We start from the raw sequence: 25167 nt of genomic DNA on the forward strand, positions 1-25167 counted from the left end.
ATGTTTACGATTGGTAGACTTGTAAGCCCCTATTCTGTATAACGTCAAATACAGTATTTGATAACGTTTGCTAGCTAGAGCGACGCATCAAGTCGGCCGTGATTACCTGCACGTGTCTTTGTTTTGATCAATGCCAAACATGGCTGCCGTTATGGCAGCTGTTAGTGATCAAAGTAAGACTTGTTCTCCAGTTACTGATGTTTCGTCTAGTGTACGTAGAAAATACCTGAAGAGAAAACATCAGAAATATAGGAAATCCAAGAGACGCCGTAAAGCTCGGAAGGAAATGGCTGTAGCCCCACCGCCCTTCGGAGAACGAGTATTACATTCTTCTTGGTTTTGGCAGAATTATCATAATGTTATGGAATGGCAGGGTCGTCATCAGGTTGCATATTGGAGATCTCGCACAGTTGCTCTAGAACAAGAAAACGGTTTATTACATGAATATATTCGGAGTTTAACCGTTGGTGATATTCCGAAATATCTGAACAATGTTATCGGTAGACCTGATCATCCACGACAACATATGCTAAAAGTGGCTCATAGGAAGGACGAGATTGCAGATAATCGCGGAGAAAATGATGAACGAGAGAGCTTTTCAGAAGACGATGAAGAAGATGAGGAGGATGAGGATAAGAGTAAAGCTGAAGAAAATTTTGAATTTGAAATTACAGAAGAGCTCTTGAACTTTTTTGAGCAAAGTATTCGTCACAAAATGGAACTGAGTAAGTTTCAAATTCCTCTTTAATCCTTTAATTGCGTTCGCATTGGTTATTAAATTAACTGAAAAGTAGTAAGTAATAATGTTGCTTTTACATCTCACTAACTATTTATACTTTTTTTTATTTCAACATTGAAGTCAATACAATGTAGAACATTTTGATATGAATATTACAATGGGTTACAACTGGTAGTTTCTTAAAATTATTTTTGTTTCAATTAATATTCCACAATATAAAATGGTACACTGTTGAGATATATATAGTTTGTCACGATGTCTGTGTGGCTCACTTGAATTAAGTGATGATGATGATGATGATGATGCTTGTTGTTTAAAGGGGCCTAACATCTAAGGTCATCGGCCCACTTGAATTAAGTACTAAGCAGAGAGATATATAGGGACTCAGCCCTAAACTAGTCGCTTGTAGTGCTCATTCTTGATCATTCATGCCTTGTTCCCTTGTGATAGTGTCAGTGTCACGATTGGAATAGAACAATGTGGTGTTATGATGTTAAAAGGCATCTGGAAGGGCCCAACGTTCTTCCACCCAATATCCCTGTGATCCCCCTTACAGGCCTAAGTGGGAAGGGACCCACCCACTTGTTTTATCCTATCAGAGCATATTGGTTAGACACTTCAGATCACTTGGCAGTCAGCCTGAACTAGTCTAACTAGGTAGTTGCGGCACTGACACCACTCTACATCCACTCACACAGTCTTGCATACAATCCACAATAGAATATAGATTTGATACAATATTTCTAAGTTATATCATATACATTATACATATCTTTGTCTTTCACTCGCACATTCAGTCTTCCTGTCACTCATGCACGCTCATCCATTCACACTAACATTCCGTCCATTCGCACCCGCCCACACACTAAGACTCACTCACACTACCCCTCACTCCCACTTACATGCATACACACATACATGCGCATGCACACACCCTATAATATGTTACAGTAATACAAAGATACATGTAATATACAGTAGTTATAGGGGACACAATATAAATCCTTCACTATCATCACTGTTACACATTGTGCTCACACTGTTACACTGACACACTGCACTATCACTTTCACTCGTGGCACTACACTGCAGCCAACTTAGATGTACTAGTGGTGTCCCATGAGGTAGAGGTCTCTAGACCATCTAATTGTGTCCAAGACATAGGCCTACAGATTGGACATCATCTTGCCGTAGGACTTCAAGATGCCCAAGCAGTGGAGTGCCCTGGCGTCGGTGGTGTCCCAGGTGCCGAGTGAGCCCATGATTAATGCCTCCAATCTAACATTGTAGCCAACATTGCAATGGATATTTGAAGTCGGCTCATACTTGGTGATCGTAAGGTAACGAGTCTTCTGCAGTGACTAATATCTGTCTTCAAATGTTACAGTCATGTCGACGACGGCTACTGTTTTAGCGGCGTTGTTCACAACTAGGTCAGGCCTCAGTGCCCGGATGTCTTGGGCGATGTTAGTGGTACCTGGACCCAACCAGCTCTTCATAAGGGACTTACTGGTTCCTCCTGCAGGTTTCAGATCTGGCAGGAACAGCTTTGGCAAGCCTCTCCAGAATTGCATCGTGGCATCTTTCTCTGCATCGTTGTGAGGTGTGCACGGCATTGATTCAAGACATGAGCAGTCATTTCATCATGCTCTCCACAATGTTGCAACGACAGTCCGCTTGGTTGAATCTCCTGCAACAGTTAAGAGGGAGCACTCCAAGGCTCGCTCGGTGGATAGAGTGCCAATTGGTGAACCTCGTGTACCTCCCTGATTGAAGGAAGTGTTTGGAAGGTATGTTGTTGGACGAGGTTCGCATCACTTTCCGTTGGTCTGGTTTCCTGGAGAGTTGCTCCCTACAGTGTTTAGTCAGACAGGTGCGGAGGAGTCCTGCCATCCCACAACGCGATTCTTCATCGGCGACAATCGTTGAGTTGACTGGGTGGGGAAAATGGAGTTCCCGTCTCTTCAAGATCTCGACCCATCCCTTGCGGAGACCAGATATCCTAGCTTGGAATCAGCACATTGCAGAACGTGCATGGGACCACAGTGTCCCCACATCTCCCAAGTCCTTGTTGAATGGTTCCTCCATGGAACCCAGAAAGTATATGGCAATGTCCCTCAACAATGGCTCTCGCCTGATCTTCTTAACCACGAGTTGGAGTCAACCCATTGTCAGCATTGCAATGTTGTTGTCAGGTGAACTTAGCAGCCTCAAGATAAGATTAATTGCTGCTAATATCCTGATTTATAAATTTCATTTTGTTCCGTATTGATAGCCACCAAATGTCATAAAAGAAAGAAAAGTTCCACCTGATCAATACTTATTTATTATCATATGTATGATAGAATTCACGTGTATATTAGGACCGGTTTCGACCTCTTACAAGGTCATCCTCAGCTGCATTAGAATCTTATGTTTACATTTTGTATTATGCCTCATTCTTGAAAGCTTTATGACATACTCTGAAATTTAACAACATTATGTTGATTACACTTAATTAATACTTAATTAATTAATACTTTATTAACGGTAATACCACTTTACATAACAGTAGAGAAGAATAAACAAAACACACTAAAAAGAAAGTTCAGTGGAGTATAAGTAGAAAAATATGTAGAGATATATACACAGGTTATACAGTCGAACCTCCCTTCTGCGGACACCGTCGGTTCCGAGGAAAAATGTCCGTCACGAGAGGTGTCCGCTAAAACAAGTTTGTAAAAACAATCGAACATTTTAACGACAAAGAACATCCACCTTAAATATGAGCATGCATGTCTTTATTTTTATTATTCTAAGTTATTTCTGTGTTAGTATTTCGTAGAGAGTTATTATAAGTGATTTTACATCATCCACAAACATTACAGCTTCGTGAAGTAATCCCTTGTTACTCATGTTTAACAGACAACTGAAATGCTACGGCATTTCTATCTCACTAAGTAGCGCCTGCGCTGTCTTTTCCTTCTCAAGTTGACGACCTGAGCTCGACCTTATCAGCGACATTCCGAGTTATGAATAGAATGATGCAATAAGGGAAGAAAATCCACAGGTAACTTGTGAGTCAACAGTCTCTGGCAGCATTTCTGGGCAATTAGAATTCTCAGAACAAGCCTATACACCACTAGGTAGAACTGCATTCCGATGTAACTTCTCTCCCCTTGCACTCGAAATAGTATAAGAATGTCTGAAGAATGGTTTTAAAAGAAAGGATGACATGTGGTCCGGCGTAATAAATTGTCCTGCAACGTGTAAAGTGTCCGCTTAAGTCAAGTGGATGGGACAAATGGCGATGTCCGCTGTCCGGAGTTCGAGGTGTCCGCTTAAATGAGGCCAATTTAACACTTGTCTTATGTAAAATAAAATCGGTTCTGAGGAAAATTGTACATATAGGAAGGTGTCCGCTGAATAAGGGTGTCCGTTAGGGCAGGTTCGACTGTATTACAAGTAATCACAGGAAAGTAATAGTCAAATTTGGAGATTATGTAAGTGATTTCTCAATTTTGACAATGAGCAGTTAAATATATCAATATCCAGTTTGTTAGAGATCTTGACATTCGTTCAATTGGCCCATTGAATGTGTAGTTAGTTCTATGCCAATTTGTAGACAATGTATTCTTGAACCTTGTGCGTCTGCCTGGTACATGTACGTTAATTTTTGCAAGGAGTTGTGGACAATTCACCAAGGAATGAAGCAATTTAAAAATGAAGAGTGTATCCAATAATTCATGGAGTTGTGACAGGCTATGCATATTTAAGGACTGTTGTAAGGATGTATAATCAACATTATCATATGAGAATCCTGCTCTAAATGAATATAAACAAAGAAATGTATGTTGTACTGAATCTAATCTATGGATAGAGGTCTGATGAGAAGGGTTCTGCTAAGAGTTCCAATGTTACAACATAGCTAAGATTATAACATGTTAAATACTCTTATTACATAATATAATGACCCATTGTACACATATAATTATAATAAAACGAGTTTGTCTTTTTTCTTTTTCTAATGCGTAATGAGTATGTAGGAATAGTTTACCATAGGCGTTTGCCTATTCAATTAAAATAAGCTCCATTCTTATACATCTGATAATAAATAAGTATTGATCAGGTGGAACTTTTCTTTCTTTTATGACATTTAATTGCTGCCAAGTTGGCAACGTTTGCAAGAAGTGGAAGTCAAGCACTAACCTTAGCGCATTGGCAGGTACATGATTTCTATGCTGGCTTGTTGGGGGATATTTAAGTCAGATTTTGCACCAGCGTTGATTTTCTTGTCGAGGCTAGCGAACAAGGTCCTCTTGACATCAGAAGTCTGTAGCGTAAACTCTAGCCATGGCATGATGAACGTACACTTGATGGTGTCATTCGGTGTCTGGTCCACCCTCAATTCAATTAGGACCGCAAGGTGTTGATAGGGGTTGCCTTCTTGTAGGACAGTCATCAATCCCCTGGAGATGGAGAAAAGTAGTTCATAATAATAATATTGCTTTTACATCCCACTAACTACTAATACTACACTTCCCGGAGTTGCCAAGGTGCCGGAATTTTGTTCTAAAGGCAATTCGCTAGACAACTTTATACTTTCAATTGCAGTCATTAAGGAAGTATTAATTCTTTAACATCTGAAGACTTCCATGTAACATTTCTTTTTTTTTTTTAAACTATTAGTTCATAGATTAATTGCCTATAAAACAATAAGTTATATGAGGAGATAAGAAAAAACTCGTACAGTTATTTTAAGTTTGTGGAAAAATATGCTTACCTTTATTCTGGATTGTGAAAGGTCAATGTTTCATGTTGTCTTGTTTTGGGATTTGTTACATGTGCATGGAAGGTAAAAGCTTTGATTGGAATGTCAGAGTATAAGTTAATGTGTGTGTTCAAAATTAAATAGCTCAGCACCAAGTGAGTTGGCTATGCAGTTTGGATCACGTAGCTGGAAGCTTGCATTTGGGAGATCGTGGATTTGACTCCCACATTGACACTCCTGAAGATGGTTTTCCATTTTCACACGAGGCAAATGCTGGGGCTGTACCATAATGAAAGCCATGAACGCTTCCTTTCCAGTCCTAGCTCTCCCCTTTCCTAATGTTGCCATAAAACCAGTCTGTGTGATGTAAAAAATAGCATAGCCTGTATTTGGGTGATGTGGGTTGAATGTAATTGTCAGTAGTCCTGAATATGTTTTTTTTATTTTTTATTTTTATTTGTGTTTCCTCCTTTCCACACCAGCCAAATTCCGGGGCTGTAGTGTAATTAAGGCCGTGGCCTCTACCTTCCCAGTCCCAACCCTTCCATATCCTCTTGTTGCTGAGGACCTATCAGCGTCTGTGCAACATTCAGCAGATAGCAAAGAATAATTAGTGAATGGCATTAAAATATACCCCTTTCTCATATTTTTTCCTATATTATACATTCGACAGATTGAGATACTAGATATGAAGTGTTGCACAGGGTAGTCAGTGCCCCTTAGCCCCTTTTAATGGCTTGTGCATATCACTGGTTACCATACTGGAAGCTGACAGCAGTGTAACTTATATGTAACTTAATAAGCTAATACGGGAAGGACAGCTGATTCAGAAAGTGATGGAACCAACTAGAGGGAAAAATATCCTGGAGGATGTGTTAGAAATGAAGGTCTTAAAAGTAGGACTATTAGGCAGTACCATATGGCTGATAAAGCAGGCATGAGGCAGTTTTTAAAAAGTAACTATGATCGGTGGAAAACTGTGTAACCAGACTCTGGGATGGGTGTAAAGCAATTGTTGAGGAATGTGAAAACAGATTTGTACCCTTAAAGGGGCTAAGAAATAGTAAAGACCCAACTTATTATGATAGAGAAATAGACTAAGAAGGAGGTGCAGATTGGAAAGAAATAGCGTCAGAAATGGCTATGGAAGTAAGGAGAAATTGAAGGAACTTGCTAGGAAATTGAATCTAGCGAAGAAGGCAGCTAAGAATAACATGCTGGCAAGCATAATTGGCAGTCATACAAATTTTAGTGATAAATGGAAGGGTATGTATAGGTATTTTAAGGCAGAAACAGGTTCCAAGAAGGACATTCCAGCAATAATTAATGAACAAGGGGAGTGTGTATGTGAGGATCTTCAAAAGGCAGAAGTATTCAGTCAGCAGTATGCAAAGATTGTTGGTTACAAGGATAATGTCCAGATAGAGGAGGAGACTAATGCTAAAGAAGTATTAAAATTTACATATGATAACAATGACATTTACAATAAGATACAAAAGTTGAAAACTAGAAAAGTGGCTGGAATTGATAAGATTACTGGGGATATACTAAAGACAATGGGTTGTAATATAGTACCATATCTGAAGTACTTATTTGATTATTGTTTGCTTGAAGGAGCTATACCAAATGAATAGCGAGTTGCTATAGTAGCCCCTGTGTATAAAGGAAAGGGTGATAGACATAAAGCTGAAAATTACAGGCCAGTAAGTTTGACATGCATTGCATGTAAGCTTTGGGAAGGCATTCTTTCTGATTATATTAGACATGTTTGTGAAATTAATAACTGGTTCGATAGAAGGCAGTTTGGTTTTAGGAAAGGTTATTCCACTGAAGCTCAACTTGTAGGATTCCAGCAAGATATAGCAGATATCTTGGATTCAGGAGGTCAAATGAACTGTATTGCGATTGACCTGTCTAAAGCATTTGATAGGGTGGATCATGGGAGACTACTGGCAAAAATGAGTGCAATTGGACTAGACAAAAGACTGACTGAATGGGTTGCTATATTTCTAGAAAATAGATCTCAGAGTATTAGAGTAGGCGAAGCTTTTTCTGACCCTGTAATAATTAAGAGGAGAATTCCTCAGGGCAGTTTTATTGGACCTTTATGTTTTCTTATATATATAAATGATATGAGTAAAGAAGTGGAATCAGAGGTAAGGCATTTTGAAGATGATGTTATTCTGTACAGAGTAATAAATAAGTTACAAGATTGTGAGCAACTGCAACGTGACCTCGATAATGTTGTGAGATGGACAGCAGGCAACGGTATGTTGATAAACGGGATTAAAAGTCAGGTTGTGAGTTTCACAAATAGGAAAAGTCCTCTCAGTTTTAATTACTGCGTTGATGGGGTGAAAGATCCTTTTGGGGATCATTGTAAGTATCTGGGTGTTAATATAAGGAAAGATCTTCATTGGGGTAATCACATAAATGAGATTGTAAATAAAGGGTATAGATCTCTGCACATGGTTATGAGGGTGTTTAGGGGTTGTAGTAAGGATGTAAAGAAGAGGGCATATAAGTCTCTGGTAAGACCCCAACTAGAGTATGGTTCCAGTGTATGGGACACTCACCAGGATTATCTGATTCAAGAACTGGAAAAAATCCAAAGAAAAGCAGCTCGATTTGTTCTGGGTGATTTACCACAAAAGAGTGGCGTTACAAAAATGTTGCAAAGTTTGGGCTGGGAAGAATTGGGAGAAAGAAGACGAGCTGCTCGACTAAGTGGTATGTTACATGTAACTAATCTCATGATTAGGCCCGTATTGAAATTTGCTATAAATGCTTACAATATAGTAGTTATTTCAATCCACCTATTCAATACAAATTGGTTTTATGTTGCTAGTTCATAATATTACAACATGAATTTGCAGGGACATGTTTCGCTTTATTTACAAGCATCTTCAGCCTACACAATTGTCTCAAGGTTAAGACCATGTCGTATTTGGATTGTTTTTACAAAATATTTTGCTTGAGTATATGTCCATGTTTGGTAATAATATAGGAAATATGTACATATTAAAAGTATAACAATATGAATTACAATGTTTAATAGAAGTAACCCTTAAATCTAAAATACATTGACGTCTAAAACATAGTAACTACAATTTAAAATTTCTTTTTTTTGGTTGAAAATTGTTTTCACATTTACAATGTTGAATTGGAGTAACTCTTAATTCTAAAATTCATTGATGTCCAAAACATAGTAACTACAATTTGAAAATTTGGCTAAAATTGTTTGCACAATGCTGTGGTTGATTTAAACAACCGTAATATGGCTTTAAATTTAAGTTATAAATAAGAACTGAAAGTTAAAATATATAGGAGTCATTTTTTCTAAAACCGTTGAAATCTGGAATACAGTAACTTCCGATGTTGAAAATTCAGATAATAATTGCGATCTCAAATGTAAATATTTAAAAGCAACTATGATTTGACTTCATGTGTCGGTAATATTCTAAATTTAAATCTTGGAACAGCTTGGAACCAATTTGTATTGAATAGGTGGATTGAAATAATTACTATATTGTAAGCATTTACAGTATAAGTGGTATGTTCCGAGCTGTCAGCGGGGAGATGTCGTGGAATGACATTAGTAGACGAATAAGTTTGAGTGGCATCTTTAAAAGTAGGAAAGAATATGAAGATAAAGTTGGAATTCAAGAGGACAAATTGGGGCAAATATTCATTTATAGGAAGGGAAGTTAGGGATTGGAATAACTTACCAAGGGAGATGTTCAATAAATTTCCAATTTCTTTGAAATCATTTAAGAAAAGGCTAGGAAAACAACAGATAGGGAATCTGCCACCTGGGTGACTGCCCTAAATGGAGATCAGTATTGATTGATTGATTGATTGATTGATTGATTGATTGATTGATTGATTGATTGATTGATTGATTGATTGATTGATTGATTCTTATAAGTCTTCCAGTGGTCGGCTACAGGATGTTGCCACATGTGCCCGTGCATTAACCTACAGGGTGGCTGTATCCCAGTCCAATAGTTCAGAGGACAGTTTAAGTTAAGATTTATTCATTCATTCATTTTAGCTTTCACAGACTACAGTTACATACTGTATTAGTAAATATACAAACATATTAGGAATTATAGACATGATATAGGCTTTTGGGCTTATGCCATATCAAGAAAATTAGGTGAAATTCTTTGTGTTTCACAGAGAATTTTGCTCTGCATCTTCAGAAGAAAATCTCGACTGTTCACGAGGAAGACTTTTCCAAGAAAGAAGTTTGAATTTAGATGTTAACAACAGAAGTGGAAGTGGTACCTTCATTCATCACCAGATGGCGCACCGTACGCGATACAGTGCTAGCATTCGAAGCGGAAGCTGACAGAACCATCAGAATCAGTCTGAGAGGGAGTCACATAACATAACAGGTTTAAACAGGTTTAATGTCATGACATTGACACAAGCCTGGAATGAAACATCTGGTGATGAGGATGGCTGATTCTGAATTTTACCGTCCTACTTTCTTGATGTGGCATAAGCCCATATCATGTCTATAAGAACGGGCCGTGAAAGCATCAATGGTAGCATATTAGGAATTGTCCAGTAATTTCTTAATGCTAACAGTAATGTAAATTGCAGTATCTTGTATACAGTAAGTGAACTCTTCATAAATACAATGGAATATGTTAAGTTCAAAGGTTCCACTTTTTCAATGCAATACAATTCTGTTGTGCAAAACTATGTTACAACATACCAGTATTTATTACGGTACCAGTTTTGACACATTCTTAGTGTCATCATCAGCCAATCTGATAAAGCGAGCAAGAAAACAAAATAAATACAACAATATACACACACATGGTACAAGAACATATATCGAGTATTCTTGATGTGCCGGAACAACAAAAGCTCAGAAGGCTCTGCTAAACAAACATTTCCTTCTGTCCTGTGAGACGCATTTTACAAGACAAATCAAGATTTTAATATTTTTTTCAATTTTTTAACTTGCACTTAATCAAAAACTCAGCATTAGAATGAGTAACTTTAATCTTCACATCAAGATTAATCAAGAATATTACGTTGTTTACCCATTACAACTAGCAGTTTCATGTTTTTAAACTTTGTTGCCTATTTTTTATTTAGAACTTCCTTTTAAGTGGAATACTCTATATATGTTCTTGTACCATGTGTGTGTGTATATTGTCGTTATTTTGTTTTCTTGCTCGCTCTATCAGATTGGCTCATGATGACACTAAAAAGGTGTCGACACCGGTACCGTGATAAATATGTTGTGACATAGTTTTGCGCAACAGAATTGTATTGTATTGAAAATGTAGAACCTTTAAACTTAACATATTTAATTGTGATTCTCAGTTCAATACGGAACAATCATGAAGTTTTAAACTATGAACTTCGTAGAAAACAGATCTTAATATCAGAGCAGCACAAATCATGTTACGAGAGTAAGAGCAGAAGGTCTCTGAAGGAGGTATTAAAGATAAGTAAATAATTACTGATACATTAATATACTTTTAAGACTTTTGAAAATACATGTATAATTTATTAAGAACATTAATAAGTTATTGACAGCTTCATTACGAGCATTTCTTAATGTATACTCTTTTTATTTTTTTTAATTACAATTTGCTTCACGTCACATCGACACAGATAGGTCTTATGGCGACGATGGGATAGGAAAGGGCTAGGAGTGGGAAAGAAGTGGTCGTGGCCTTAATTAAGGTACAGCCCCAGCATTTGTCTGGTGTGAAAATGGGAAACTACAGAAAATCATCTTTAGGCCCGCCGACAGTAGGGTTCAAACTCACTATCTCCCGGATGCACCAACTTCAACAGAATCTTAATGTCTCATGGAAAGAGTTTTTTCTTGCTCGCATTTTATAATTGTGATTATTATGATTCGTTCTGAAGTGCTCAACATTTTTTTTCACATGTGGAATTCATTTCATAATATATATGCTTGCCATTGGAGGTCTCTTAAATAATGTTCTGCAATGGTGTAATCTGTCACATCTGTAAATAAGTCGGATACCTCGTTTCTGTGTTCAAGAGAGAGAATCCACAAGGGATAGCTGCCCTAGAACAAGGGGTACCGTACGGTAACAGCATCAAATTATTATCTATTTTCGCACTATTTATCTTAGGATAAAATGAGCTTATATTTTTTTTTTTAGTTTTTAATTTTTAATTTTTGAATTTTGAATTTGCCCTGTTGTAGCCCTACAGCTATACCCGATCAGGAAAACTTTATTTTTCTTTACACATACCATACAAATGATGATTTACCATTGCCAAAGAATCTCGTAAAATATCTAAACAAATATCTTTTAGACACGAAATGGGAATACCAAAACGAAGGAAGAAATTCATTGAAAATTTTGTGACAAATCCTCGCGCACCGAAGAGTAACCCAATGACTTCCCAGGAACTGGCGGGTATGTGATACTTTTCTTCAAAGTACTTAAAACAGGGTCCGTAGTGTCTCTTCTTGCCTGTGAACTGTTACTCTCAAACCTTATTGTTGGATCAATAACAACCATATAACTAGGGTGGCCAAATTTGTCTTGAGCCTCAAGTCTATTGAAAATATACCGTGCAAACCAGCCATCACAGTTACTCTGTTCATGAGTAGCACACAATGACTACTTCTACCATACATGCCTCTCATTATTCTTCTTCTTCTTCTTCTTCTATTATGACCGCATAGGATCACTTTAGTCAGTCCATCATTCAGGTCTCTTTGAAGGGATTGTTCAGGCTTTGCGGTTCTCCCAGTACCTCTTCAGACGCTCCGATCTTCGTGCCCTTTCCTCGGTTGAAAATATGCTTGTTGTTGGTTTGTTTCTTGTAATGGTAAAGCGGAGGTTTGTATTCTTGAGTTTTGTATTCAGTTTTATCTTATTTGTGGTCTTCTGTTGTAAGGCCTATTTCCTTCGGATCCTCTCTTACTTCTCTGATCCATTTACATCCTGTTGTGGTATTTTTTGAGACGAGATTGTGTTGTACTAGTTGTTTCAGAAGTCTCAAATCCTGCATCCTCATGATATGTACAAAGAATCCCAGACTCGTCTTACTCGTAGTATCTTTAATCTTTAATGTCTCTATAAATGTCCCGTCTTCAAAAGATTTAAGGGCTTCTACCTATTACTTAGCAATGTAATGTAACTTGCAGTTGTTCTCTTCCGTAGTTTTTGTCTGTGACAAGAGCTTGATTTTCCTTCAACTCAGTAGATTATTTTGATGCAGCTGTGCCTATAGAATTTATGGCATTATTTGGAGTTTTCTACAGGTTGTAGCTAAAGAGAGGGTATTGTACCCCACAACCCCACTAGTAGATTGATCATTTCAGTGTCTTCAAGGTGGTACTTGCTTTTATAGTAAGGAACTGTAGGTTCGTAAGCTGGCAGGTACTGTTCCCCTCTGCTTGATTATTGTGGTGGTGTTCTGTTTTATATCCTTGCCTCCTCTTTTGTATCTAGAATGATTATGTTCCATATCCCTAACATCGATTATCAGTCATTCACAAAATGAAGAGACCAGTTATATTCCTCATGATAAATGTAAATTTGCATCCTTGTTCCAAAGTGGTCCAGCTCTTTTCAGGCACACCTCCAACGGAGGTTTTTTTTTTTTTTTTTTTTTTGCTAGTGGCTTTACGTCGCACCAACATAGATAGGTCTTATGGTGACGATGGGATAGGCCTAGGAGTTGGAAGGAAGCGACCATGGCCTTAATTAAGGTACAGCCCCAGCATTTGCCTGGTGTGAAAATGTCAAACCATGGAAAACCCACTTCAGGGCTGCCGACAGTGGGATTCGAACCGACTATCTCCCGGATGCAAGCTCACAGCCGCACGCCCCTAACCGTACCGTATGGCCAACTCGCCCGGTAGGTATCATTTTAACTACATACCAGCCCTCCTGCAAATCGTAAATTTTTTACAGCGCTGAGAATCGAACCTGGACCCTTGAGGATGGTAGCTAATGGTGCTAACCGTTATACTACAGAGGTGGGCCTTCCACCTGGTGCAGATTATCTTTGATTTTTAAATTAAATATTTTGAGTGTTACTTTTTCTGCTTAGGAGTATAGTATATACAGTATATACACTGACTGACAGAGCAAATGCAACACCAAGAAGGAGGGGTCAGAACTTTATGCCAATTGCAGGGTAGACTGACGTCACTGAGGTATGCTCATGATGTGAAATGTGCCGCTGTGCTGCGCACGTAGTGAACGATAAATGGGACACGGCGTTGGCGAATGGCCCACTTCGTACCGTGATTTCTCAGCCGACAGTCATTGTAGAACGTGTTGTCGTGTGCCACAGGACACGTGTATAGCTAAGAATGCCAGGCCGCCATCAACAGAGGCATTTCCAGCAGACAGACGACTTTACGAGGGGTATGGTGATCGGGCTGAGAAGGGCAGGTTGGTCGCTTCGTCAAATCGCAGCCGATACCCATAGGGATTTGTCCACGGTGCAGCGCCTGTGGCGCAGATGGTTGGCGCAGGGACATGTGGCACGTGCGAGGGGTGCAGGCGCAGCCCGAGTGACGTTAGCACGTGAGGATCGGCGCATCCGCCGCCAAGCGGTGGCAGCCCCGCACGCCACGTCAACCACCATTCTTCAGCATGTGCAAGACACCCTGGCTGTTCGCACTGCTCGCATCTCCCAACAGGCTCTACGAGGTGTACAGATGCTTCCGTGGCCAGCGTACTCTCCGGATCTCTCACCAATCGAACACGTGTGGGATCTCATTGGACGCCGTTTGCAAACTCTGCCCCAGCCTCGTACGGACGACCAACTGTGGCAAATGGTTGACAGAGAATGGAGAACCATCCCTCAAGACACCATCCGCACTCTTATTGACTCTGTACCTCGACGTGTTTCTGCGTGCATCGCCGCTCGCGGTGGTCCTACATCCTACTGAGTCGATGCCGTGCGCATTGTGTAACCTGCATATCGGTTTGAAATAAACATCAATTATTCGTCCGTGCTGTCTGTTTTTTCCCCAACTTTCATCCCTTTCGAACCACTCCTCCTTGGTGTTGCATTTGCTCTGTCAGTCAGTGTATATATATATATATATATATCTGTATACCTAGTAATAAGTAATTTATTTTTATTTTACTTAATTTTTGTCTGTTGATATTGGAATGTTTATTTTTTCAGAGAAACAGAGAGAAGAAGAGAACTCAAGTCAAGATGAAAACAGAGGTATTTCATTCTCATTTGCTCTTTCATCTTCTGTAGTTGTAATGTGTTGGGATGCAACTGTACTATATGCACCTAATGTAAGACAGACAGACAGACCCCACAGCTCAATATTCTTTTGTTGCTATTGGTTAGTAATTGCACTACCAACTGTTTACCATATACCTTGCACTGGTAATCCATTGGTTTTGACACATCTGGCTCATAGTGACATGCCATTGCTTTTATTTGTCAGAGATAATAAAGAGCCACCTCAGCGATTGAGGAGAAGGTGGTGGGGGTTGTGTGTTTGCACGTTGCTTCGTTTTAATAAGAGCCTTGGCCTATTCCTCTGTCACAGATGGCTATCACATCTATATGTATTGAATTTTGGGAGCAGAGTTATTCTGTTATAAATTTCAGGTGATGGTAGTGACTGTTGATGCAGGTGGAATGAAAAATGTCCTATTTCATAACATGTTGATATAAAAGTAAAAGCGATAACTTATTTTAGGGGGCAAGTGAGTAGGTCTTCAGCTTTGGCAATGAAGACTTCACTCTCCTACAAGTAACATGAGGTAAGATTTACCTTTGAAAATAATGTAATTTTACTGGAGTGCATATTATAGTTCTCCGTTTTTGTAGTCCTTTTAAAGAAATCAAATGTCTTACTTTTTGGTAAACGATGAAAATTGCTGTTAATTACTGGAAACAGAGAATAATACACAAGAATTACACACTTCTTAACTGCAGTTAAGTCTACGCTAATTACAACAGAATTTTAGTAAGAGAGTTACTTCAGATACCACAGAAATGGCCCTATTTATTTTATTTATTTATTTATTTCATTTCAATATAGGCACCTGAGCCAAGGCTCTTCTTGGTGCAATACAAATAAATGACAATGGCAGCTATATTCACAATCTGATTACAAAATAAAATACAGTAAGTATATAATTTAACATGGTGTAAGAGATAAGATAGGACAAAGCTTCCTAACCAAAATTACCATACTACACAAATATTTCACAGTAATAGAATAAACACACTACTTTCTAATAAGATGCTATAATACACTACCATAATTTTAAACTACGTTCAGACTAAGTACAGATACTACAATACACTACATTAATTTTAAAATATGTTCAGAAATATTCTAATTACAACAGGTTATTACCAAGCAAAAACAGAAAAGAAAATTACCATTAAAGTTCGAAATTTGCGAAACTACTCAAAATTATAGAATAGGCACTCTAATTTCTAATAAGTTACTATGCTACACTACAATAATGTTAAAACTGTGTTCAGACATATCCTAGCTTCTTACTAAGCACAAATAGAAATGAAAATTCCAATTAGGCCTAAATTTAGATATTCGCAAGAACTACTGGTAGGTACTCAAAGATTACCAACAAAGTTAAACACGTATACAGATTAATATTAGTACTATTTTGTCCTACTATGCTGTAATAGAAATGAAACCTGGCACTTGGAACTTGAAAATAGGTGCAATGAGTATGGTATGAAAATTAGCCTCTTGAAGACTAAATTGATGTCAGTAGGTAAGAAATTCAACAGAATGTAATGTCAGATTGGTGATACAAAGCTGGAACAGGTAGATAATTTCAAGTATTTAGGTTGTATGTTCTCCCAGGATGGTAATATAGTAATTGAGATTGAATCAAGGTGTAGTAAAGCTAATGCAGTGAGCTTGCAGTTGCGATCAGCAGTATTCTGTAAGAAGGAAGTCGGCTTCCAGACGAAACTATCTTTACATCAGTCTGTTTTCAGACCGACTTTGCTTTACGGGAGTGAAAGCTGGGTGGACTCAGGATATCTTATTCATAAGTTAGAAGTAACAGACATGAAAGTAGTGAGAATGATTGCTGGTACAAACAGGTGGGAAGAATGGCAGGAGTATACTTGGAATGAGGAGATAAAGGCTAATTTAGGAATGAACTCGGTGGATGAAGCTGTACACATAAACTGGCTTCGGTGGTGGGGTCATGTGAGTCGAATGGAGGAGAATAATAGACTGTGTTATGGAGGTTAAGAGAAGTAGAGGGAGACCAAGACAATGATGGATAGACTCAGTTTCTAATGATTTAAAGATAAGAGGTATAGAACTAAATGAGGCCACAGCATTAGTTGCAGATAGAGGATTGTGGCGATGTTCAGTAAATTCACAGAGGCTTGCAGACTGAACACTGAAAGGCATAACAGTCTATAATGATAATGTATGTATGTATCAGTGGTAGTTCCAGTATTGCTTCCCGGATGTCCGTAGCTCTTCATCCAAACTGATCGTCAGTGAGCATTGCCTTTATCCTTCCTGCAATCTTCATTAGAATGATAGAAGTTAAGATCTTTGAAACAAGTGCTACCAAGCCTATAGTCTGTGGTGCTCACATTTTTTTGCTGATTTTTCTTCAGAAGTGGCACTTGAGAGCATTTTTTGAAATCGGTCTTAAGCTTTTCAGTTCCATAAATATCCTTCACCAGAAGAAAACATTTGTGGAGTATCTGTAGTTCTGCAGCTTTAATTAGTTCAGCTGGGATATCATCGAATCCAGCAGCTTTCCTGTATTTAAGCTGCTTGACTTCTGTGTTCAATTCATTATGTAGGAGTTCCTCATGTCTTTCAGGTCCACTTCACCGATTTTTTTCATGTCCAAATCTTCCGTCTTCCCATCATACAGCTTTTCAAGATATTGTCTCCACCCCTTCGCTATTTCTTTCTGATCATGCAGTAACTCTCCAACTTCACTCCCAACTCTGTTTCCTTTTATGTGCCAGTTACCAACTTTAAAAAAATTAATTGTTTTGTAGGCAAATTCCAGGTTCCCCAAAGATTTTGTTCTCTGTAAAAGACAAATAGAAGGTGTTTGTCAAATTTTCTTTACTGTGTTTTACTCTGTTATTAAAAAGAATCATACTAGGTGAGCTCAAATTAGAGTAAGAAAATAAACGATATACAGGTAAACCCCATTATACGCGGATTCGTTATCAGCAATTTCATGTATACACGGTTTTTGTTTTTAAGTAATTCGAATGACGAATATACCGTCAATATACCGCACTACAGTTAAATATTAAGATGGTGATTGATATTATTAGAGATGCATGAGCCGGGCTGAGTGGCTCAGACTGTTAAAGCGCTGGCCTTCTGACCCCAACTTGGCAGGTTCGGTCCTGGCTCAGTCCGGTGGTATTTGAAGGTGCTCAAATACGTCAGCCTCGTGTCGGTAGATTTACTGGCACGTAACAGAACTCCTGCAGGACTAAATTCCGGCACCTCGGCGTCTCCGAAAACCGTAAAAGAGTAGTTAGTGGGACGTAAAACAAATAACATTATTAGAGACGCATGAACTGACGTTACTCCAAAATGTATGACTGGTGTCTGGTGGAAACTGTAGCCTGATGCTGTGTCACTGCTAGATGATGAAGTGATCAGTGATTTCACCGGTGCAACAAGAGAAATTGCGACATAGCACAACAGATTGGACTCACGGATGTCGATGAAGAGAATGTGTGTGACCTCATAAACTGTCATTCCGAAGATCTGAACAACGAAGATTTGATCATTTTGAGTGAGAATAGTAATAAAGAAGAAACAGACGTCGAGGAAATTCAGCCTCTTAGAAAGCCGACAACGAAGAAAATGGCCGAGGCCTTCAGAATGATCAATGCTGCAATAGCAACTTTCGAAGAACATGATCATGAAGAAGTAAGGAGTGCGGTAGCGAAGAGGGAAGTTGAACATTGTCTTAACTTTTACAAGGAGCTGTATAATCAACTGGCAAAGAAGACTACGCAGTCAACAATTAAGAATTTCTTTGCAGAACAATGTGGCGCTTCAAATAAATGTCAGGCGCCTAGCGAGATCATTTCAGCTACAAAAGATTTGCACGAAAGAAAATGCGTGACGGAAACTGAACTGACTACAGCATTATCAGATTCTTCCGATGTAGATGATCCAGAGTTATTTAGAGTATGTGGATGGACTTAATGAAATTATTTCTGTTTATTATTGTTTATTTGCATTAAAATGCGTTTCAGAAACATGATGATGTTTATTTTTTGTAAAAATACTAAATATCACTGCTATTTTAAACTTAATATGTGAGTAAACTCAAACCTAACCCTATAATGTACATATAAAATGACTCGATTTACACGAATTCGGTATGCATGGCAATTCCGTGGAACGTAACTATCGCGTATAACAAGGTCTACCTGTATATAAATTAAGAAAATGTGTGTAAACAAAAATTGAGTAGATGGCTGTGACAATATTGCCCATTGATCAAATCACAGTTTAGGAAAATATTTCTTTTACTGTCATGATGTTCTTTGCCTTTTTTCATATTTGAAAGTATTACAGGGTAAAGGATAAAAAATTACTTTGATTGATTTCATTGACTCTTTTAGATGGTGATAGCTCATTGTTACCTCCAGTTAAACAAGTGGGTCTCCAAAGACAGGAAGAGATGAAGTTACTCTATGGAAAAGCTGCACCTATGATAGTAGGTATGGAGACAGCACTACAGCTAAGCTTTGACAGGAACTGTGACCTCAAGCAGCCTAAACTCTGGCCTAATATTCCTCTCAAACTGTGAAAGACTGTGATAGTATTGTATGAACATCCAAAAGGCAGATTGGCATCTGGAAGTCATACTATACTATTGAAATCTGCTCCTTTCAGAGCTGGTTTAAGCCTATGTGATACATGCTGTGTGAGTAAGTTTTTCCATTGTATCATCCTCCATTTTATGTTCAAGATTTCTATTTATGATGATGAAAGTAAAAAAAAAAAATGTAAATCATTGTAACGATGTATACTTCCTTTTGTGTTGGATTTAGTGAAATAAATTTTTTTACAAGCTTTTTATACTGCTTTACATTTTTCATTTTCGTGTATTGATTTTTATATAGTAAACTGCTCAATGGAATTGATTATAATCTTACACAAGTTTCTTTTTCTATACTAAAACCATTGGGATCATAACACTCTCCAACATGCCCTGTGTTTCAGTTCCTCCCCTCCTCTGTAATCTGGTTCACTCTTGTAATACGTTACAACACTCAAACAGCGATTGCACTCATGGGTCCAAAATAGTGATGATGATGATGATAATAATAATAATAATAATAATAATCATAATCATCATCATCATCCATTTCCCTCGTCCATCTTCCACAGGTTGGGATTTTTATAGCACCTCTCCATTTCCTTTATCCAGCCACCGTTGTTCCTTCTCAATTGTGTTCCAATGCAACTTTCTTCTAATTATACTATTCTTGATCGTTTTGAACCACCTTAGTCTGGGTCCCTCTTGCCCTCCCTCTTACTATCCGGGTCTCTATCATTCGCTTTGGCATCCTTTCCTCTTCCATCCTCTTAACACGTTTGGGGTACATAGCTATCAGCTTGCAGTTAGGAGATACTGGGTTCAAACCTCACTGCTGACAGCCCTGAAGTTGGTTTTCTGTGGTTTCCCATTTTCACACCAACCTCGTAATAATTTCCATTCTGTCATAATGCTTTTCCACTCCTATCTCCTTCCTCACATCTTCATTTTTTACTCTGCCCATTCTTGTACTTCTTAAAAATGCTGGGGGCTGTACCTTAATTAAGGCCATGGCTGCTTCCTTCCCACTCCTGGTCCTTTCCTATCCTATCATCACCATAAGACTTATCTGTAAAACAAATTGTATAAATAAATAAATAAATAAATAAAAAGAATACCTTAACATCTTCAAATCATCTAAGTTTATTCGTTTCCATTCTGACATAATGCTTTTCCTCCTTCCTCACATCTTCATTTTTTACTCTGTCCATTCATGTACTTCTTAAAGATTTTATTCTCATGTCTTTTTGCTATTGATTTTGCCATTAATTTTCTTGACACAGCATAAGCCTAAAAGCCTATATCATGTCTACTGCATATATCATATTGGGCAGAAGCACATCTTATACATCACTTCTTTACATTTCATTGGTACTACCTTCCTCAACACCAGGTTTCTCACAGTCTGGAAGAATGCATTTCCCTGCAGAATCCTTTTACTGATCTCTGTGTCCAGCCCTGCATCCTTGAAGTAATGGAAGCTGTCCACAGTTTCAAGGTTTTTTCTCTTGATTGTTATAATTCCTTTCTCCTCTAGTTAACACCATTGTCTTACTCCTTTTCATGCTTGTTTTCATTCCATAATTTTCAGTAATCTCACTCAACATGTCGAGTTGCCCTTGTACTTCCTCTCTGTTTACTCCCCACAACACACACCACAAGATAATTTGCTATCAGCATTACCTTCAGCTCCCTGTCTCCTTTTCACAGTTTTGTCCATGACCATTATAAATAACAGTGGTGACAGCACACTCCTCCTTTAGTCCAGTTTCATTCCAAAACTACTCTGTCCTTCCCACATGTGTCTGGACACTGCCATGAGGACTTTGCAAAAAGAATCTAATAAACTTGATAGTGTTATAAGCGGGGGTGTAATAATGGGATTTTACTGTACTTTGTTTGCACCATATCTGCATTTAATTTGTGTGGTGATTTATTTTATATTTAGAGTTATTGTTTAACACATTTTCAATTGATAATTTGCATTTTTATTTGAACTATTACCGTACCTAGACAACAAACTACTGTGTATCCGTGCATAAATTCTGACCTTTCACATGATATTTTATGCTGTGTACAGCCTTGTAGTATTTAATTGCATATTTCTGACACATTCCATGGTAAATTCCAATTAACAAGCAAAATCTATTATCTGACACTTCTTCGGTCCCATACGCGCTGGTTAAAATGAATTCTACTGTACCTAGTAAATCCATGGTCATAAAAGTTCCTTGGTTACTGGGTGAGTATGTCTGTGGCAGACTCCTATATGTTCTCATCTGAAGCAAGTTTTACAACTTTCAACTTTTCTTTGGTTTACTAGACATGTGAAAGCCTCATGGTGAAATTTCTGGACCATATGGGCAATTTGCTCTTTTGTGCAGCTTGTTTACATTTCCTCTACTTCCCCACCCAAAGTATTCTGTTTTGACCTGTCAGGAACAGTACAGAAGTGACCGTGCTACTGGTGATTTCAGCTGTGTGCAATGTTGACAGCAAACTGGAAAATTTTGTCATTTTGCAGAAGGCAAAGCTCATTGTCTCATCCTTTCCATTGGCATTAGCTATATTAGTAATATAAATGTGAGGGCTGTGGCAGTTATTAATTACAACTGATAGAAAAGAGATACCTGTATGAAACCTCTACAGTCCCTTGGTTTAGTCCCCAACATTTTGTAGAACCTATTGCCAGCGATGAGGAAGTCATAGTATTCGTGTAGCAGCACCTGTTCTCTGGGTGATGCGAATGGAACTATCACCTGCAGAAGTTCAGGAACAGCAGTTCTTTCATCTTTGATATCAAATCAAAATCACAAGGGGGCTTAAGTCCAAGAAGTATGGAGGATGATAGAGCACTTCCCAGCTCCATCGAGTATATAAATCAGCCACCAGCAAAATGATGGGAAACATCTGCAAAAAGTGTTGTTGCTTTTTGTGCAACACTAGTTGTAGGTGAAGCTTCAAACATGAACAGTAATAATGCACATTTGTCAACCGAGCAGAGGAGGGGTGGCCACGGCTCTACCGTGGTTCTCTGTATTTGGGAGACAGAGAGGGGCTGGTCCCTACCATGGGCTGTCCTGAGAATGGTTTTTCGTGATTTTCCATTCTCCTGCACTAAAGCGCATACTGGGACAGTCCCTAGTGTAGGCCACAGCCGCTAACCCCTCACCTTCTCCGACCATCTCCTGGCTTTAAAGATGGTGTCACCATCTAGGAGGCCTGCCTCCCTTTTCAGGCGAGAAATGAATACAGTTTAGTAGTAGTAGTAGTAGTAGTAGTAGTAGTAGTAGTGTCTGGCTTCATGGCTAAATGGTTAGCATGGTGGCCTTTGGTTGCAGGGGTCCCAGGTTCGATTCCCGGCAGGGTAGGGAATTTTAACCTTCATTGGTTAATTTCGCTGGCACAGGGGCTGGGTGTATGTGTCATCTTCATCATTTCATCCTCATCACGATGTGCAGGTCGCCTACGGGTGTCAAATCAAGAGATTTTCACCTGGCGAGCCGAACATGTCCTCGGACACTCTCGGCACTAAAAGCCATAAGCCGTTTCATTTCAGTAGTAGTAGTACATTTATGGTCTATCGTTGGGGGGATGGGTACGCATTAAGGTAACACCATCACAGTACCGGTACTACACCAGAATCACCATCACCTTCACATTGCTGGGTTTCTGATGCACTTTTGACTTTCGTGGGGTCTAACCGTTCGATACGTCTCTCACAGGCTACGTTGTTCTTTGGAATTTGGTGCATGTGTGGAGCATTAGATAGATGAGTCCACATACTATGAGGTAGGGTTAGATACCACCCTATCATGTGGATATGCAAGAAACTCTTGATTCCATTTCCAGTGTTGTCATCAATAAAGAAACACCTCGTACCATTTTGATCTTGCATGTAAGAAAGATTCAGATAAATGTTGAAAATAGAAGCTTTACATAAGTATAACGAATCCTCAGATACAAAAACATACAGTATTAAACGTATTGTATGGGAGCAGAACAAGAACAGATTTTGAGGGATCTACAAGGAAACTCTAACCCAGAACATCTACTATCTCAAATTGTAATATTGATTCCTAAATTTCTATTTATGACTGGTATGTTCACTGCAGTGACATATCAACATTAGTATTGGACACCTGTAGATGGAGGGGAGACAGTGCATGACGTAGTTCTCTTGCTGTAAACAACAGAAGTTACGTAGTGGAATGATTAAATTCTGTTAGTTTCTTCCTTAGAGTCTGCCCATCCATGGTCTACTGTGAGGAGGGTGCTGCAAGGTTTCCCACTTCAGTTATACTAGTTTTTACAGTCACATTAGCTGCATGGGGCCTAGCATTGTCCTACAATAGGAAATACCCATTGAGACAATTAGTTCTTGGTTGCTTGGTACAAATGTTGTAGCATTGTATAATAACATTTTAAGCTGATTGTAAGCTGATTGTTTGACCATGCTGTGTATGTTGAGGAGTAAATGTCTTATTTATTAAGGATATACTAGACAAACAGTGCATCAGGGCTGTACCTGCTGCACCTGCAAAGCCTGCACTGAATACTGGAGATCCCATGTCTATGACATCATCATCATTTTCCAACTCCGCTTTCCGGGTGTGGTTTGCAAGCGCTCGCCATCTCTTCCTGTCTCCATACCTCTTTTGTTCCAGGCAGTAGCGTAGCGAGGATCGGCTGATGGGGGATTATAGTTATAAAATGATGTTAGAACACAATGAAGGTGCTTGCATGACTTGTTATTACAAGGGCACTGATGTGAGTGAATTACGTACCTGTTGCTTCTACAGTATGTCTCTGAATGTTTATTTATTTACTGTATTGTTTATTGTCAGTTTCTGTTTATTTTCTTTTTTCCATGTGGGGCTTGTAACCCCCAGGGACCCCCCTCCCACTGGCTACGCCCCTGGTTCCAGGACATCTTCCCATTTAAGATCTCTCTCCTCCACATCTGATCTCACTGTGTCTATCCAGCATTTCCTTGATCTTTTTTGTTGGACAGTAAGGTTGAAGTCGTCGTAGCCACAAAGACGCACACACGAAATGCTGTCAGTTGTGTACACGGTTTTATTTACAAATTATTTACACATTATACACACACACACACAAACTAATAAACTGTCATCATGAACAAAACACTACTACGAAGAATAAGAATAAGACTGCAACACTTGCATGTCAACCGACTACCAACCGAACAAAGTTTACATACTCAACGACTTGCACTCTCAACTCTTGTTAAAGAACTCCACTTAACCCTCAAGACTGCCTCTTTATATATATATATATATATATTGCCTGGCCAGGCTTCTAGAAGTATATGACACAACATGTTTTCTTGTAATTTCGAGTCTCTCCAATAACCTATTTACAATGAATGGAATTTTCTGTAACTCTCTAGTTCCGAAGATACGTTGTCCTGAACTATTACCGTGTGTTGCACACTATTATGCTGGATAGATACAGGTATTAATAAATTATATACTATTCATTACGTGTTCTTACATTAAATAAACTCATATTAATATACATACAGCAAATGTTTCATGACATAACCTCACAAATAATAAGACCACGATTTGTACTGAATAAAGTCCGAGCATAACTACGTAAATAATAATAATAATACTAGTATTAATAGATGTAAAAGAACTTCATAGCTACACCTCACAAGTAATAATAATAATCAATACTTCCATTATTTACCCATGGGTTAGAGAATTGTTTCCAAGTTATACTAGTCCATTACACTTGCAATAAAGTGAATCTTCTGGCAGGTCTTTCACTCTTCATTCTCATAATGTGCCCATACCCCTGAAGTCTACGCTTCTTTATTACATTGGTAA

General features: G+C 38.5%; 1 protein-coding gene across 1 annotated transcript; it reads left to right on the top strand.

Annotated features, from left to right (window-relative positions):
• Positions 1-92: 92 nt before the first annotated feature.
• Positions 93-19564, top strand: LOC136880830 (gem-associated protein 8). Its single transcript, XM_067153377.2, has 3 exons — positions 93-725; positions 14655-14699; positions 19110-19564. The coding sequence occupies exons 1-3, from the start codon at positions 131-133 to the stop codon at positions 19295-19297; spliced, it is 828 nt and encodes a 275-aa protein (XP_067009478.2). The 5' UTR covers positions 93-130; the 3' UTR covers positions 19298-19564.
• The last annotated feature ends 5603 nt before the right edge of the window (positions 19565-25167 follow it).

The sequence above is a fragment of the Anabrus simplex genome, chromosome 9 (assembly GCF_040414725.1).
Source record: "Anabrus simplex isolate iqAnaSimp1 chromosome 9, ASM4041472v1, whole genome shotgun sequence".
Classification (NCBI taxonomy): domain Eukaryota; kingdom Metazoa; phylum Arthropoda; class Insecta; order Orthoptera; family Tettigoniidae; genus Anabrus; species Anabrus simplex.